At 27.0% G+C, this 20,168-nt stretch overlaps 2 protein-coding genes across 3 annotated transcripts in view; one reads left to right on the forward strand and one right to left on the reverse strand.

Annotated features, from left to right (window-relative positions):
* bves overlaps positions 1–16,036 on the reverse strand; it is a 50,133-nt gene extending 34,097 nt beyond the window's left edge. Inside the window, exon 1 of one of the 2 annotated variants that reach the window (XM_065506694.1) lies at positions 15,071–16,036. In XM_065506694.1, coding sequence (XP_065362766.1) covers positions 15,071–15,778 — 708 coding nt within the window. In that variant the 5' untranslated portion in view covers positions 15,779–16,036. The remainder of the gene's footprint in view (positions 1–15,070) is intronic. The other variant, XM_065506693.1, reaches the window with a different exon arrangement.
* LOC135958059 (uncharacterized) lies at positions 769–12,500 on the forward strand. Its single transcript, XM_065508923.1, has 3 exons — positions 769–1,687; positions 8,043–8,320; positions 11,066–12,500. Exons 1-3 carry the CDS (start codon positions 1,131–1,133, stop codon positions 11,521–11,523), a joined length of 1,293 nt encoding a protein of 430 aa, XP_065364995.1. The 5' UTR covers positions 769–1,130; the 3' UTR covers positions 11,524–12,500.
* Positions 16,037–20,168: the final 4,132 nt, after the last annotated feature.

Consider the following 20,168-nt stretch of genomic DNA (forward strand, 5'->3'; position numbering starts at 1 on the left):
CCTTATCTATTTTTTTACAGATGACAGCAATATTTGCCACTCATATTCATTTAGTTATAGACCAAGCCTGTCTTAGATTGGGACAATGAGACAAAACATGAATGATTCTCTAAATCGAGACCTTGTGACAATCGCAAGACTCAGTGTTGCATGTTGACATAAAAACGAATGACAGGCCACCAAATATACTTCTGGCCTTTTAAATTAGGAATCCAACTCAGATTTTGTTCAAGGGTTTTGAAATCGTATCACTAACAGCAAAACTTGGGTCCCACCTTACTCCGCGTCTTGGAGAGTCATCGTTTTGAACAAAACTTCGGCGGAATTGCGGACACCAGAAATTATTCGCCGAATGAACAATTGACGGCTTGTCAAGACGTGGAATTAACAACAAATCTTGTTTTGAAACCAACTTTCAGACTGGCCGCGTAATTAATAAATTATGTAGCACAGAAGAAGATGAGGAGATTCTTCACTTTAGCTAGTAACACAAAATGATTCAGCAAATTTAATCACTCTCAGCCAGTGAGTGAGTGGCAGTGAGATGAGCGACAAACATGCATGCATGAGAAAACAAACAAACAACAACGAATTCAGCATGAATGAATGAGAGAAACACATAAATACAAACTCATACAAACAGCACACAGTGGAGTGTAGTATGTAAGTAATATGAGTGAGTGTGACTGACTATTGTTGGGGTCTTTTTGCAAAAAAAAAAACACGTAAAATAATTGTGGAAGAAAAATATAAACACTGCACACGGTTGATTGGCGAATCACTACAATTTATCAGCTCAAAGTGTGAAAGTCGGGTAGTTGGGTCTTCTCTGTGCACAAAATACAGAGAATTTTAAAAAAGACCAACACACAACAAATAATCGGTAGAATAAATTATAAAAAAAAAATTAAATTAACAAAAAGTGAAAAACTAAATTTTAAAAAATTTAAAATAAACAAAATTAATTTAACAATACCAAAAATATTTATTAAACAAATAAACCACCGTTAATTTTTAAAAATAAAAAATTAAATAAAGAAATAAGCAAATTTTTTTTTAAGTTAAAGAAAAAAAAGTGCTAAAATATTTTTAATAAAAATAAAAAAAAATTATAAAACAAATTAAACAAAATGTGCCATAATTCTGTATTAGAAAACGAACAAATCGAAAAGTGCATAGAAAATGGTATGCCCACAAAAATTATAAAAACTATTAAATCAACCATGCGAAAAAGGGCAGCTAATAATGAAGAGTTGAAACAAAAACCTTTAAAAATCGAAGCATTTTCAAATAATTTTAATAATAACACAGACAACATGGAACAAACTAAACCCCAACAGACAAATACAACATTTGTTTCGAAATGTCCTTTTGGCCATGGCAAATTTTCAACACCTTCAACCACATTTTTCTCCGCGCCCCTAACAACAACCAACAATACAACAGCAGCAGCAGCCCCCCTAATGGATGAATTTGACAACAGCAACAATTTGTATGAACGATTTCCTCAAATTTCACAATTGAGCACAAAAATCACAAATTTGAGTGGCCACAATGATGGAAATATGTTGGCTAAGGGGAAAATCTACAACGATGACATTTTGGCCAAAAGTACTCAGTTGACAAGAGAATTTGCATACAAAATGCAACAGGCGATAAGAACGTTACAAAGCAGCAAAATTTACACGTGAGTTTATGTCATTCTTTCTTAATTTTTTTAGCATTCTTCTTCTTGTTTTTTTTGTTGTTGTTGCTGTTTAACTGGCATGTTTGTGTTTTTGTATGGGAGAGTGTGTGTGTGTGTGATCTCTATAAATGTAAAGTAGTATACGGTTGGTGACAAGCAAAAAGTTTGTGCTAAATTTAATAAATTTATGTAATGAAAAGTGAAAAATTGTTTTAAATAAAAAAATCTAGTTTAAAGAGAAACAAACATTAATTTAAATGAATACATAATAAATTTAAAGGAAAATAAAAAAAACAAGGTGCATTTTAACAATTACAAGGTGCATTTTAACAATTTTTATTTAAAAAAAAGAGTTGTTCTTGTAAATTTCTAAATTATATAAAAATTCAAAATATTTCTGTGAATTAATAATTTTAACTCAATAAAATTTCTAAAATTACAATATAAATGAAAATTATTAAATCTTAATTTCTAAAAATATATAAAAATTCAAAATATTTTTGTGAATTTAAATAATTATAACTCAATAAAATTAAATTATATAGAAATCGATAATACCAAAAAATTTTATGAAAATTTTTAAATTTAAAAATTTCAATTCTCACAAAAAAATATCATAGAATTTTTTATTTAAAAAGGAAATTTAGGAATTTAATTTTAATAATTAAAATTTTAAACAATTCACTTTTTTTAATAAAAAAATGTATAGGATTTTTCATTTTTAAAAGGAAATTTAGAAATTTAATTTTAATGATTTAAAATTTCAAATATTTTCTCTTTTCACAAAAATTAAATTTAAAATGGAAATTAAGAAATTCAATTTTAATAATACAAATTTCAAATTTGTTTAAATCTCATGAAGTAATTTTAAATTAAAAAAATCTTATAGGATTTTTCATTTTTAAAAGGAAATTTAGAAATTGAATTTCAATAATTTAAAATTTCAAATATTTTGTCTTTTTACCAAAAAAATTAAATTTAAAAAGGATATTAAGAAATTTAATTTTAATAATTCAAATATTTGTTGAATTCTCATAAAGTCCTTTTAAATTAAAAAAAATTGATTTAAAATTTCAAATATTTTTTTAATTCTCATAAAAAAAGTCCTTTTAAATTATTCTATTTTATACTGCTTTTTAATTTTCTAAAGGAAATTTAAGAATTTAATTTTAATAAAACAAATTTCAAATATACATTTTTTAATTCTCTTAAACAAGCTTATTATTTAATAAAAAAAAATAATATTAAATAACCACCTACCGCTTGTTATGTTAAACAATTTAAGTGTGTGTATTTTTCTATTTCGCATCATATTAATTTTGTGCCAACCAACATATGTACATACGGTTTGAACTTGAAACGATTTGTATAATTTGAAATAAATATAAAATGTTTGCTAGAATTTCATTGTTGCTAACACAACAAACAAATAAATAAATATATATAGTAAATGTACGTAAAAACAATAAATTATTATTTTACGGAAAATTCTCTTACACTTGCGTAAACAATGAATTACTGATGGTGTAAATTGTATTTTTTGTTTTTATTTATTGATAAGACAACTCAATAAATAATAAATCAAAATAATATAAACATGTTTACATTTTAAACTGTTTGTATTACAAAAATTTTCGTAAATACGAATGTTTTGTAACAAATTGTGAAATTTTAAACGCCATTTTGTTTTGCATGACTTTTAAAAATTTCATGCGCCATTTTGTTTAACATAAAAAATATTGAGAACATTTGAAATTAAATCACTTTAATATTAAACAATAATTATATTTTTTAATTAAAAATAATAATTTTTACTAAATAATTAAATTTTTAAAATTTGTCTAGAATTTTGGGAGTAAATTAACCCAAAAAAATAATTTTTTCTATTTATTTTGTCTTTTGGAAAATTTTTTTAATATTTTTCAAACTAATTTTGATATTGAATGTAAAAATATATTTAAATTAATATATAATTTTGTAGAATATTCTTTTATTATTTAATTCATATTTAAATTATTTGAATTTTCTTTAAAAATATTTTACTTATTAAATATTAAAAAATATAAAGTTTTAATACTTGATTTTTATATATTATGGCTATTTTTTTTAATTTATTCAAACATTTTCAAATAAAAAAATCGAGTAATTACTCAATTTGTTGCTTAAATTGTAGCCAGTAACTAGTTGGCAAAATTCCCTTGAACAAAAATATTTCAATCATGACACACATTTGCTCAATTAATATGCAAGCAAAAATTTAACAAAATGGAGTATTAGCTAGAGATGAGATAATATTGGCAAGAAAACTAGAAAAATTCAATAATTTTTTTTTTTTTTAAATTACAAACATTTTTTCTCAATATAGTTTTCAAAATTATTATTATTTATAGAATCAAGACAAAAGTATTGAATTCATTCCATTGAGAATTTATTATTTTATTCAACATGTAATATTTTTCTTTAAATCAAATCTATAATAAAATATATTAAATTATTCAATAATTCTTCAACTCAATTTAAAAAATTATTAAAGAAAACATCGAGCACAATATATTTGAACATTAAATGAACAATATATATTCTTAAAATTATTTAAATTAACAACAAATTTTAACATGCAACCCAATTCATGCTGAAAGCAAGTGTAATTCAAGCCTTGAATTATAGTTGTATTTCACCTTATATCAATAGCATTCTACAGTTAAAAGGAAATATATAAATTCAAGCCATTTTTCAAGCCATTTTTCAAGTTTAAAACATAATTATATTAGCATTCAAGTCAAATTCCAACAAAATGTTCAAGTGCTTGAATTTATGGGGCTTGATAAATGAATTCAATAATTAATTAATTCCACTATTAACTCAATAATAAATGAATTTTATTTAAATTAAAGCCTTTAAAGATTTTGGATTCAAATTGAAAATTAAAAGAAACTTTAAAATTAAATATAAATCCATAATTTGTTTGTTAAAAATATAAAACCTCCAAAACATATTCTGTAAACAATTTAAGGAAACAATGAAAGTTCTTTAGCTACTTTTAGGAACTAGTGACTATTTCAATAAGAAAAAAAGTAATAAATGAACTAGTTCTAGAATCGTTCTAAAGCAAGGATTTCGAACCCGAACCCGCTCCTAGTGTTAAAATTTTAATAAATAAATAACGTTTTAAAGAACTATTTATTAAACTATTACATTTAAATTAATTCAATAATGAATGAATAATAAATGAATTTTATTTAAATTAAAGCCTTTGAAGATTTTCGTGATTAAAAGTTCTTTAACTACTTCTAGAAATTAGTGATACAATAACTAGTTCTAGAATCGTTCTAAATCAAGGATGTATTTTCTTAAAGTCTTAATAGAACCAGTTCCTAGGGTTAAAATTTTAATAAAAAAAATCTGTTTTTAAAGAACTATTATTTAAACTAGGGCAATTTGAAACAACAAATCTTGGTTATATAGTACCAGATCTAGTTATGGAACTAATACAGGAGAATTACTTTGTAATTCGATTCAAAAGTGAAACTTTTCGAATTCACATGTCAAATAAAATGCAATTTATTCATCAGCATTTCCTGTTAATGAACCTAAAGTCCATGTATTTTTCAAATTTGTTTATCATACTTTATTTATTTATAGTCAGATAATGAAATGCTCACATGTCTTGTATTTTCTATGACGCGTAAAATTCTTGCTATAATGACGTTAATAAAAGAATGTTAGAATTGCTAGATAAATATTGCACAACATTTTCTGCCGCCATATTAAAAATTAAATATTTTCTTTGATAAATATGGCAATTATAATTGCAGACAACAAAACATAAGTCATCGAAAAAACTGTCAATAGTTATCAAACTGATTTTAAACAAAAATGTTTAAAATAAATTGATTTTTGAAAGAGGAAGCAAAGAACCGTTTATTTCAAAAACCAGTCAAGTAACAAATTATTGATTTTGAAAAGAAAAAAGATTGCGGCCAGTCACTTTTCTTCTTTTTGCACTAAACATGGATTTCTCGGCTTTGCTGCACCATACTAGGGGTAGTATTTTTTCATTAAACGTTGCATTTACCTTTATAAAACAGTAATCGCCCAATAACCCAAAAAATTAATTTTTTGTTGCTTAACTGGTTTTTGAAATAAATGATACAATTCAATAACTCTTAAATTTAAAACATGCTCAAGCTTTTTGATTATTTATTTTTATATTTTATTTATAAAAAAGTGCTTAAATATGGCGCTTACACGTTTTAGTATTTGATAAGAAACAAATCGATTTTTTAAGTGGAAACTTTACACTCCCTCTAAATTTAAATACAAACCTATGAGTATTTGTAAAAAACTGGCGTGTATAAATATGGCGGTTACACGTTATAGTAATTTTGATAAAAATTGTGAAATATATAAAACAAATTTGTTTTTAAAAGGGGACACATTACACTGCCTCTAAATGTACGAAATTTTCAAGAGTTTTGATTAATTACAAACCTATTTAATTACAAAAAAATGGCGTATCTAAATATGGCGGTTACACGCGTTAGTCATTTAGATAATAAAACAAATAATTATCAATGTAACACTTTAAAAAGTTGTATAAACTTTTAAATTTTAATTGGAATAAATTAACAAATAATGGCGGTTTAAATTAAAGCAAAGAAATGGGGTTGAGTACATATTTGCGTAAATCTATTACAAGCTTTTTTTTGTTTATTTAAAAATTATGGCGGTTGCACTTTAAGATAACCATATTACTTAATGATACTGTAATATTATCGCAAAATTTGCCATTGAAATTAAAAATAAATATTTACTACTTAATGTAAACTAAACATACATCCCCTTACACTTTTTTCTGTTGCTCAGTGTATAAAGCAACAACTAAGAGAAGAAAAAGTGGTGCTGTTATTTTGTTGTTGTTACTCTTCTTTTATAAGTTAAAAGTGATGCCAACTGTTTTAAATTGATAGAGTTTAATAAAACTAATATAAAGCAAACATTTAAGAGTGGCAAATATTTTTCTTAAAAATTACAAGAAAAGTGTAAAGAAATAATAAATGGGGTTATTAAAAAACTTTTAAATATATAAAAATATTATTAGTTTTTCCTATTGCAAAAAAAAATCGCTAAATATAATGAAGAAATCTCTACATAGGCTTTACTTTATGCGATTTGTAAATACCATTTTTTTTTCTTGTACTTCATGCTTTGCTTTATTATTAAATGAGGTGTGACGTATCACATTAAATTAAAATATGACATTAAATGACGTGTAGATGTGATAGCCATGCAGTTTTTTTTTGTTCAATTACATTTACTCAGACGACACCTTAATCTTTTTTATTACGGAACAACTTTTGTTGCAGTTTTTTTTTTTTCATTGTGACTCGTGCAATATTCGTGATTTTATTGCTAAAATGTATGGTCTTTATCATTGTTCTTTATTTAATGTTATTTTTTTGTAGACTATTCAAAATTTTAAAGTATTCTCGTTAAAAAAAATGCTTTTAAACTTAAACCTTTTTTTTTTGGTTAATAGCCCTATAGTTGACAGCCAGTTCAATGCTAGAGACAACAACAATAAAAGCTGTTATTTTACAACTTTTTTATTGCAGTTTTTGCATATTCAGTAATAAAGTGTGAAACACTAGTAATGCCTCTGTAGCGCTTTTTGCTACACTTTTTAAAAAACTGTTTTTTGCAAATTTTTAAAATATTTAATTACAAGGTAAATGACTTGTAGACAAGATTTTGAGTTTTTTTTTTTAAGAAAAAAAATTTTAAAAATATTTTGCGTTTTTTCCGTAAATCACAGGTTTAACAACACTGTGATATGCATAATGACTAGTTTTTTTTTGTTCATACATTTATGCTAGATCTGTGTGTGCATTTGCTAGTGGAGATCACTATACTCACTAGCAGCAGCATACTTCGTTATTTAACGATGTTAGAAGATGAAGACTAGCAGGGAGGGGCAACATTACGACATATTCAGCGCTACCGGGGAGGGGAGGGATAAAAGCAGGGGCTCATAATATTGGCTGTTGTAGTTCATTGAATATAAAAATTGCATGCGTTTTCGCACGTACACCAGTTGCTATACGTTATTCAAACAAACTGGGTGTAGTGCTGCAAGCCAACTAAATGCAGACACTTGGTTAGAATTTTAATTGAAATTCATGCTTCATTTATTCTTTTCTCTACTTACAGCTTAGAATTACAACAACTATTTATTTATTTTTTTTGTTGAGCTTAGTTCTCAGTTTCCTATAAATAATGCATTAAGCTAAAGAATTATAATCAGTTGTTTTATAACATTTCTGTGTTTTGTTTGTTTTTTTTTTATTCATTTCAGATTGCTGACCAAAACAGCACAACCTGCTCATCTGGTGGCGATTGCTATTGTTACATTTGTTTTGCTAACAGTTTGGCCGGAACTTATTGATGGTAGTAACGGCTCTGGTAGCCTACATCATCATCAACAGCATCCGCAAGATCATATGTTGGGCTCGTCAATGTCAAATCAGAGACAAGAAATGCCGGTTAAAAGAAATGATATGCTAGCATTGATTGCTTACTTGGGTGCATTTTCCACACATTTCGGTGCTCAAATATGGATGACCTTTGTGTCGGGTAAGTTTAGTTTTTTTTTTCAACATATATTTTTGAAAGTTTCAATGTGCTTGGGGTTGTTGAAAAAGGAAATTTCTTTAATTTTGTAAATGAAATTTGGAAAGTAAAAAATCTAAATTCATGGTACTGGGGAGTTATAATTCCTGAAAATAGTAAAATCTTGTAGATCCTTTGATTAAATTGTTTGAAATTTCATTAAAATGTTTCTTTTTTCAACAGAAAATATACGGTTTAGTTTCGTTTTTCATTTATTATCATTAAATTAAAATGTTTACAAATCTTTTTGTTGTAATATTTCTATTGTGAACAGTTTTACATTTCAAAACAAACTAAACGGAATATTGTACCTAATAATGTTAAAACGACATAAACATTTCTCTCAGTGTAAAAGAAAGTAAGAAAGTGCATTTGTTTACACCTCTTTAAATGTGTTAACGGTTGAACAGTTAACTTAACATTTCTGTAAACTCTCTAACACTCATTAAACTGTTACTCTCACAAATACTGTTACTAAGGTTTCTGTAACAGGGATGGAAAATACAGTACTATTGCACTTTTTCAGTACTGGTTGAAATCCAAACCAAACACAGTTAATAAAAATTCACTTCAAACTTAAATAATTTAATCAGTATTATTGTCATTATTAATTTTCCTATTTTAAATAAATATTTTTTGGTGTTTTTGTCACACAGAGAAAATAGTATTATGACAACAGAAGTTATTGATAAGTAAATGATTCAGTCTAAATGACCGACAAACATTCAGTTATTTAAATCGTATTGGGTGTATGGCTTAAAAATGTGGGATGTTTTAAAATTTTTGGCATTCTGGTCATTTTTCGGCCAATGCTCACATCAAACGAATCAGTGGCGTTCGGTACAGGTTCCATGTGATGGTCTGGCCAGATTTCAGCAGCTTCACAATAAACATTGTTGGGCAATCGGTGAGCTTCAGCGGTTCTTTTTTTCAAATTAAAGAAGTAAAGCAAAACTTCCCGCATATGACACTTTGTTAGGACAAAATTTGACATTTTCGAAGCAAGAAAAAACTTTGTTATTTATACTATAAAGTTCAATGACTAAGTGAGAATAATTGACAGAAAAGTTATTAGATACAAAAAACCGTGTTCAAAAGTTACGCCATATATTGTAAATTCCTCATTTTTAAGTCATACACCCAATAATTATTCTGTGTCAGTTGGGTCAGTCTTAACATAGACAATATTGATGTATAATGATAGATATTTCAAAGACCTTTCCAACGAAATTTTTTAATATAATATTACTTTCACTAAATTTACAAAATTTTATAAAATTTATTAACCTTTTAAAGAAATAACAAAGCAACATACAAACAAATAAATTGCAAATTAATCTGATAAGTTCAGTAATATTTCAATATCTGCTCTTACCATCCCTGCTCTGTAACATTAAAGCAGTGATGCCAACTAACTTAGCATCTCTCTATAAGTATAAGTTTGTCATTCCGTTTGTAATTTCTACATTTTTCATTTCCGACCCTATAAAGTATATATATTCTGGATCCTTATAGATAGCGGAGTCGATTAAGTCATGTCCGTCTGTCCGTCTGTCTGTCTGTTGAAATCAATTTTCTGAAGACCCCAGATATCTTCGGATCCAAATCTTCAATAATTCTGTCAGACATGCTTTCGAGAAGTTTGCTATTTAAAATCAGCAAAATCGGTCCACAAATGGCTGAGATATGAGGGAAAAACCAGGACAACCTCGATTTTTGACCTATTTTTTACCTATATTTGGATTACTAAGACATTAACAATATGGATATCTAATGATAGATATTTCGAAGACGTTTGCAACGACGTATATAAGACCATAGTAAGTTGGACCTACAATGGGTCAAAATCGGAAAAAAAAATGTTGAACCCGAATTTCTTTTTTTCACCAAAAAAAAAATTTAAAAAACAAAAAAAAAAATGTTTAAATTTAAAATAAAAATTTAAATTTAAAAAAAAAAAATAAAAATGAAAAAAACAACTTTGGAAAAAAAATAAATTTTGTTTACCTAAAAATATTTAAAATTTTTATTTTGAAGTATAATTTGGTGAAGGGTATATAAGATTCGGCACAGCCGAATATAGCGCTCTTCCTTTTTTTAAAGTAGATATTTCAAAAAATAAAATGATTTTCATACAAATTTTTAATAGCAATTATTTAGTGGTGTTGAAAGAAACAGACAGTTTATTATTTAAGATTAATTGTTTTTGCTAAAAGAACAAACCAAATTGTATGGAAATCACTCAAAAGTTAAACACAGGAATAGTTCGTTTTGGCGCTAGAGAAATACACATAGATCGTAAACTAGAAAAAAATTTAAACAAAAAAAATCACACATGCGAGTGTTGTTTTTATTTTCACATAGTTTTTTTTACAAATACATTCTCATCACTTGGGATATTGACAACTGAGTTAAGTCTTTGACAGGAGAGTTTCCGATCTATGTGTATTTATCTATGGTTTTGGCACAACAATCACTCAATTGTAAACTTAAAGACATTCTGCCATAATTTTTACACAGTAAAGAGTGACCTCTTTAGGAAACATTTGCAATTTTCAAATTATTTTGTTCAAATTTTAATGTCTGTCATAAAAGTCATAAAAAGAAACTGACAACAACCCTGATTCACTGATGCACAACATATTGTAGTTTAAATGAATATTAAATTGCGGTTTAAATAATAATAAACAATTTTCTTTCTCATTGCAGGGCTTTCATTATATTTTTCATTGCCTCGCCATATGTTTGGCCAATGCCAACAGATTTTATTTCCCAAATATTTCGCCATGAATGCAGCGCTCAGTATTACAATGCTCATACTTTATGTAAAGTTTTTCATCAGCACATGGACTCTGCCACAGTGTATACAATTGGGTGCATTGGCTCTGACGGGCGCTATTGAATTGTTGGTGAGATTGTATTTGGCGCCACCACTCTTACGTTTGATGCATGAAAAATACAAGATTGAGGGAACCATTGGCAGTGGCAAGGAGATTGGCAGTCTGGTACAGGGTGATCTAATCAAATGTCCTCATTATCAGCGCATACACAAGGCCTTTCGTCGCATACACATGACGGTGGCTATAGGAAATATGATAACAATGGCGGCCAGCTGTTTACAGCTGTACAATATAGCGGGTCAACTACAAATATCTATAGTTTATTAATTGCTTGAATTAACAAATATTATTATTTGTAGAATTATGAAATAATTAACCTTAAACAATGTATCAAATTAAGCAGAGCTTAGAAATTATGAATTAATTTAACATATTTTGTAACTTAAAATGTTTAATTTGCATGAATAATATTTAATAAGCTCTGCTTTTATTAGAAATTGTACCTTAAAGTCTTAACAAAATCCAATTCTATTTACATACAACAAAATTAACATATACCAAAAAACATTCTGCATTTTTAGATAAGTATTTTTTTTTTTATTTACATATATTCTTTAAAATTGAAAGATTTTCAAATTCATAAACTTTACACTCTACAAAAGATTTAATTTAATAAACATTGAATTTTTGTCTTAAGTGTAAATGCTAAATTATTAGCTGTAGTTAGTTAAATTTATATAATTTTTTTATACAAAACTCTATTTAAAAAAAACACATTTCACTCATCAATATCTGTCCCAAAATTAAAGTATTTAAAAAAAAACATACCTACATGTAAATTTCCATTAGTTTTTAAGTATTTCTTTGTTTTGTACTCCTTATAAGTATTATTCATAAAGAAAACTAAAATAGATTTGCACCAACTCTCATTATTCCCATCAAATCATTTACAAACAACAATAAAACATAATTCGAAGATCTGTGATATCTCAAAATGTAATCGAACGACATGGAATCAAAAGTAAATTACATATAAGGCATATCATTTTCAAATTTAGCACAAACAAACCTATACATGTTTACATATGCACCCTACATATTTATACATAGTTATAGTAAATATTTAACAAACAAACAATAAACAAAACGAATTTTGTAGCTAGTAATTTAGTTAGTTATAAATAATTTTTTTTTTTATTAAATGAACGATTTATATTTTAAGTACATTTGTATGTAACATTTGTGTTTTCTTCTTTATTTAAAACCAAATACATATTTATTTTATCTGAAAAACAAAACTAAAATCTGTGTTATATGTTTTATTTAAGATCTTTACAAACGAATGTCTAGTAAATAACCCGCATATGTTCATTTTGACCCCTTACAATTTAAAAATAAATTCTCATTACATGTCTTAACATTTGTAGGGTCATTGTACTTAGAAATTTTGAAAATGTTGTTGTTTAAATTAAAAAAAAAAACACATAAATAGAATTCTTAATAAAGAAACAACGGGTCAAAACAAAGGTTGACTATTGGCTGCCAAACAAAATTCCAAAACAGTGTACATTTATTTATAATAACACGAATTTTGTTAAGATCTTGCATTTTTTCTTATGAGAAATTCTTTTATTTGTTAAATTTTTCTCTAATTCTTGAGTAAAATGCCTCTCGCTTGTTGTTAGTGTAATTCATGCTAGTTGTCGATTAAGAAAAATCTAAATAGTTATCTTTAAACAATTTTTAATATTTATCGATAACTATGAAATTTCTTTAGAAAATGTTCAATAGTTATCGATACAAATTTTTCAATTGTTATCGATAACTTCAATATTTTTTAGAACACTTTCAATAGTTATCGATAACTTTAAAATTGCTTTAGAAAATATTCAGCAGTTATCGATAATTTCAAAATGTCTTTAACAATTTTTCAATAATTATCGATAACTTCAGTATTTCTATAGAAAATTATCTATAATTATCGATAACTTCAAAATTGCTTTAGAAAATTTTCAATAATTATTGATACTTCAAAATTTCTGTAGACAATTTTGAATAGTTATCGATAATTTCAAAATTGCTTTAGAAAATGTTCAAAAATTTTTCAATAATTATCGATAACTTCAAATTTTTTAAGAAAATTTTCAATAGTTATCAATATTTTGTTTAGAAAATTTTGAATATATGTATATCCATAACACCAAAATTTCTTTAGAAAATATTCAATAGTTATCGATAACATCAACATTTATTTAGAAAATTTTCACTAGTTATCGATAACTTTAAAATTTCTTTAGAAAATTTTCAATAATTATTATTAATAGTTATCGATAACTTCAAAATTTTCAATAGTTATCGATAACATTAAAATTTCTATAGAAAATAACTTAAAATTTTTTTTAGAAAATGTTCAATAGTTATCGATAACTTAAAATTTTTTTCAGAAAATTTTTAATAATTATCGATAACTTGAAAATTTTCAATAGTTATCGATAATTTCAATATTTTTTAAAAAAAAATGTTATCGATAACTTTAAAATTTCTTTAAACAAATTTCAATGGTTACCGATAATTTCAATATTTCAAAATAAAATTTTCTATAGTTATTGATAATTTCAAAATTTCTTTAGAAAATGTTCAAAAATTATAGAAATTTCAAAATTAGTTTAGAAAATTTTCAATAAATATCGATAACTTCAAAATTTCCTTAGAAAATGTTTATTAGTTATCGATAACATCAAAATTACTTTAGAACATTTTCAATAGTTATCAATAATTTCTTTCTTTAGAACATTTTCATTAGTTATCGAGAACATCAAAATTTCTTTAGAAAATTGTATTTTTAAGCTATTTTGATATTTTCCATTTACATACTTTGTAATATGTAGTTGACATCAATAGTACACACAGTTTATTTTATTATAGCATACTTTTAGGTCTATAATAATACGTACGTTTGGGTGAAAAAAATTGTTGGTGAAAAAAATTCGGATTACAATTTTGTTCTCGATTTTGACCCATTGTCGGTCCAAATTTCTATGGCGTTGTATACTTTGTTGGAAAGGAATTTGAAATGTTTATTATTAGATATCTATATTGTGTATGTTAATGACTTAGTAGTCTAATCAAGGTAGTCCCGGTTTTTTTCTCATATATTTTTTCTTATGAAAGAACAAACATTGTATTGTACATATTTAAAGTTTACCAAAAAAACCCCATTTTAAGATAAATCTTCGGACAAAACAAATTACTCCCAAATCATTAATTTATTTAATTAACATTCCCATTTTTTCATATTCGAATAATTTAATTAAGATGAAACAAAAATTTATTTAATTACATATAACAAAAAGTCCAACTTCTATTCGATAATTGAGGGTCAGGTGTAGTAATCAATTACACACACCGTTTGCTAAATGAATAAAGAAAAAACTATAGCATACCTTTGGGATCGTACACTGCGTAACAGTTAAAAAGTTACAAACAAATAGAAATAACATTTTAATTTTATTTGTATTTGTATTTTTCTGTTTAAACAAAACTATAACAATTATAACAACCTTGAGATACTTATTTTGAGGTGTTACCTACACGATGACAATATGATTAACTCCTACACAATATTATTTATGACGGGCGACTACATATGTATGTACATAGGTAATCATTTATTAAATAAACAGCAACAAAATATGAACAAAAATTAATCCATCATGGGAATATTATTGTAGTGTAGGTATGAAAGTATTTAGACAGTTGTGGCTAGAGAGAGTACTTAACTTAAACAAATATTTAATTAATTAAAATATAAAAAGAAGACCTAAATTTACATAAAATACACAAAAATAAAATATAATATTTACACACTACTTACTGCGTCAATTTCTCTATCGAAGCGTACTGGCCGCAGACGACATAATGCTGCTATCAGGTAAATCGTGTTAACGCCAAAAAATAAAGACGACCACAGCACAACATCTTGGGCGCAATCAATCAAGTAGCCATACATGGCAAGTAGAATGGCTCCAATTACGAGCATTGCACGCAACCACAATATGCCAAACGGTCGATGTGGTGCCAGAAATGCCAAAAGTAAGAAGGCATTGCCTAATTGAAAATACATGTGGTGGGGTCGCTGCCATATAATGCACTGCTCAATTGACCAGTCGCCTGTAGTGGCTGAACGTATTGTGGCATTGTTGTCCCAGGATAAGGCACCGCCAGCAGCATTAGAACTTGTTACAATCATACCACCAACAATGCCACCGCCACCACCACCGCCACCATGTCCTGTTACTGCATTCATTGTGGGTTGGGAAAATATTGAGACAGCCGAAGAAACTCCTCCAATGGAGGAGCCACTACTGCTAACACCGCCACCTGCTGCTGCAGCTGCTGCTGTTTCGATCACAGAGTTGAGACCACCATCACCGTCACCGATACCAATAACGCCACCACCTGCACCTGCAATGCCACCACCACTACTACTGCTGGCCACTGTACTGTAGCTTAAACTATTAATGCCTAAATTGGAATTTGTAGACTCGACTAAACCCAATGCGAGGGCACCAATCAGCAGCATTGCAAGTCAACTAAATGCAATAATGTTTTGTTGTTGTGGAGATTTCGTGTGGTGGAATTGTTTGGGGTGTAACGAGACTTCTGCTTAACTGCTGTTATTACTTTGTTATCGTGGTTTTTCCTTCGCTATTTTTATTATTTTTTTATTCTCAATTGTTCGTTCTCAATTTTGCACTACTATGGTGAGATTTATTCATTTATTTAATAAAATAATAAATAATACTTGTTTGTTTGTTGCTGCTTGGGTTGGTATGCGTTTTGTTGTTGTTTTTGTTGTTGATTGATTATTAAAGTGTAGTTTAGTTATTTTAAAATTTATTTTATTTATTTATTTTTTTTGTTTGAACACTATGATTTTCTTTTGACTTGAATTGTTGTGCTTGAATTTGTGTTGTTTTTGTTGTAATTACTATTTAATATTTTTGCTAAATTCTCATTTTGATTTTCAAACATAATTAATTGATAGTTATCGTTGTTAATGTTGTTGTTGTTGTTTTTAATTATAATGTTCTTATCCATTTGTCTACCATACAACATGGTCGTAGTTGTAGTTCTAGTAATTGGATGATTGGATTGTAGGTGTAGATAAAAATGTACATATTCCTCTACCACTCATCTGGTGGTATCATCAACCAGCACTGTGCTTAGTTAGTGCATTGAACTAAATTAAGATTCACTTTAGATTAATTTGTGGTTAGAAACGATTGTATGTAGATAGGTATTTATTGTAGTATTTTTTATATATTTTATAAAAAAAAACCCAAGCTAAATTTCTAATTGTCATTTAAAATGGAAAGAAACCAAATAAGACGGTATTTTTAATGGACACATTAAAATGGGAGGACAAACTGAGAAGATATTTTAAAATCTAAGTATGTACGGGTAATGTTTAATAAAGAGTGTCTAAGTAAAAGTTTTAAATTTAGTGCCATTTTTTTGTGCAAGTGGCAACTCTGAAATTTGACAGCTGTCACATACATACATATGTATGTTTATTCCGATTATTAAAAATGGAGCGCTTTACGAAAGAACAAGGCGCTGTTATTGTTAAAACTTATTACACAAAAATAACTTTATTTTCCAATTTCATAGGAGTTTTCTTGTAATTGAGAAAATTTCCATTGAATCTGAAAAAAATCTAAAAGAAAATTTCAAATAAAATTAAGAATTGCAGACATAGATAAAAACACATAGATCGGAAACTCTCCTGTCAAAGACCTAACTCAGTTGTCATAAATCTAAGTGGTGAGAATGTATTAGTAAAAAAATCTATGTGAAAACAAAAACCATAATCGTATGTGTGATTATTTTGAGTAATTTTATTGTTTTATGTTCTAGTTTCCGCTCTATATATACTTTCTCTATGATTACTAATTACCAAATTTCAAATAGAAAATCTCAATTTCATTTGGTTTTTTCTCAATTATACATAGAAATTCTCAAATAACAATTACAGTTTTCGCAATTTCAAATATAAATTCTAATTCTCCTTAATTTCATTTGGATATTACTTAATTTTAAATATCTGCTGTTGACTTTTCAGCAAATTTATCCTTCGATTCGAAATTCCATATGAACTTGAGAATTTAAAATTAAATTTGAGAAAATTTCACATGAATTTTAGAATTTCAAATTGAAATGGAGAAAATTCTAAATTAAATTAAGAATTTTAGTTTTAAATTAAGAAAATTCCAAGTGATTTTGAGAACATAGATAAATTTTAAATATAAATGTATAAACGGTTATGGCCATTGGGCTAAGTTGTTGAAATTAAATAAACTAGCCGAAAACTCTCCTTTCAAATGCCTAACTCAGTTGTCAGAAACCTAAGTATTAGTAAAAAAAAATATAAAAAAACAAAAACAACACTCGTATGTGTGATTATTTTGAGTACTTTTTTGTTTGAGTATTTTTCTAGTTTCCATTGATCAGATTACTATCCTACCAAAGACCTAACTCAGTTACCAAAAACCTAAGTGGTGAGAATGTATAAGAAAAAAAAAGTGACTAATATTATATACCCTTCAACAAATTGTACATTAAATTTAAAATTTTAAATATTTTTAGATGAACAAAATTTAAAAAAAAAAATAAAAATATTTTTCTAATTTATTAGTGCAAAAAATTGTATGTCAAAACAAATTTTTATTTTTTTTCACCAAAAAATTTATTTCTGAAAAAAATTGTATGAGAAAAAATTTTTTTGTGGTGAAAAAAAATTCGGATTGAAAAATATTTTTCCCGATTTTGACCCATTGTAGGTCCAACTTACTATGCCCTTATATACGTCGCACAGTGGCTCATTTTCGTTTTTCATCGGCCAAAACTCTGTAACTTTTGAACCGATAGAGATATTTTAGAAAATTTTTTTTGGTGGACAGATAACTTCTTGAATTTTTCTCCAGTTTCATTAAAATCGGCTCAGCAGTTGTTGCGCAATTTAAGGTTAAAGTTGAACTTTTAATTTTTTATAGCATTTAGTATGAAAATGCAAATTTTTTGTTTTTTGAATCAGCCATACTTATTAAAAAAGTTATCAGCAGATAAAAACAAGTAAGGAAGTATGTTCGGCCAAGCTCGACTATATAATACCCTACACTATAATTTATTTTCGGAAGCGGGTCTTATATGGGAGCTATGACTAATTATGGACCGATCATCATAAAATTAGGTGACATTAATTCAGTTAATACAAAATTTGTGTAGATACATATATAAATTAACCATTTACGACCGATAAAGTATAACTTCGGGACAACATTTGTATGGGTGCTAGGTGAAATAGTGGACCGATTTCAATAATTTTCAATAGACTTATATGGGAGCTATGACTAATTATGGACCTATCGCCATGAAATTAGGTCGTGTGATTTATGTCTATATGGAAGTTATTTCTAATGAATTTTATGTTTATACCAACATTTTTAAGAGATTTATGCTCGTTAAAGTGATTTTCGGAAGCGGGTCTTATATGGGAGCTATGACTAATAATGGACCGATCATCATAAAATTAGGTGACATTAATTCAGTTAATATAAAACTTATTTGGAGCAAAATTTGTGTAGATACATATATAAATTAACCATTTACGACCGATAAAGTATAACTTCGGGACAACATTTGTATGGGTGCTAGGTGAAATAGTGGACCGATTTCAATAATTTTCAATAGACTTCGTCCTCGGGCCGAAAAATATTTATGTACCAAATTTTATCGCAATATCTTCAAAATTGCGACTTGTACTTTGCGCCAGTCATATGAACAAATAAAATAAAAATAGAACAAAAATTTGGGAGTAATTTCATTCAAATGAAAAAAGTGTTCAACAAACAGGTCAAAACAGGTCAACAAGTATATATAGGCTTAAAGAGGACACTTTGGACTTTCTCCTGGTTGTAAAATTAGTTTAACCTCTTTTGACCCTAAGCACTTTTACTCCACTGAAATTCAAATTTAGCTAAAATATAGTACCTGAGAAAAAAATTAATAACACATCAGGTATAAACGGTACAATGACAAATCATATCAGCTCTTAAAGACTATTATCCTACCAACATAACAAAAGAAAAATCATCCAATTATCTATAATAGTTTGCGAGTAATGATAATTTGCTTCTGATCAAATTTACAAAAATCATATTTTTATAAAATGACATAAAATATTTGACTTTAACAGCATGCCACGCACACAATTGACAATATTTTTATATAATTTTTTGGCTACCTTAGTTTCAATTGAATGGCATTAAAATTTTTGAAATCTGAGGTAACAAAAAGTTGGACTTTAGGCCGATGAAATTGAGATATGAGCCACCGTGCGTCGTTGCAAACGACTTTGAAATAATAATCCAAATATAGATCAAAAATAGGTAAAAAATGGAGGTTGTCTGTCCAGGGTTGTTCTCGATTTTAAATAACAACCGAGCGGGATATATAGCGGATATTTTGATGTATGAGTTATGTATTTAAGTTATTTAGGGACTACGGAAAGTTGATTTCAACATACAGACGGACAGAAGTGGCATGTTACTTGTTATAAAGTAAAAGCTAGTTAATTTCTCTACTACTTATTGATTTAACAAGTAAATTTATCTTGACTAAACTATACTTAATAAAAGAAGTTAAAGTTAACAAACCGAATACAAAAAGCTCACCCGTTTAATAAACACACTTCCGGTCTTTTGGTCTTCTGTTACAATTGACTAAACCTTCCCCTATCTTGTTTCCTAATGGTAAATTTATTGTTTTTTCCTTTTCTTTTCTTTTTTTTTAGCACTAACATTAAAATGTGAATGACCAAGAACAATAAATATGCAGCCAACTAATTTGCTCAATTAAAACAGAAATTAAACAACAAAATAAAATAAACTAAACTAACAGAATTAAGTATG

The sequence above is a fragment of the Calliphora vicina genome, chromosome 4 (assembly GCF_958450345.1).
Source record: "Calliphora vicina chromosome 4, idCalVici1.1, whole genome shotgun sequence".
Taxonomy (NCBI): domain Eukaryota; kingdom Metazoa; phylum Arthropoda; class Insecta; order Diptera; family Calliphoridae; genus Calliphora; species Calliphora vicina.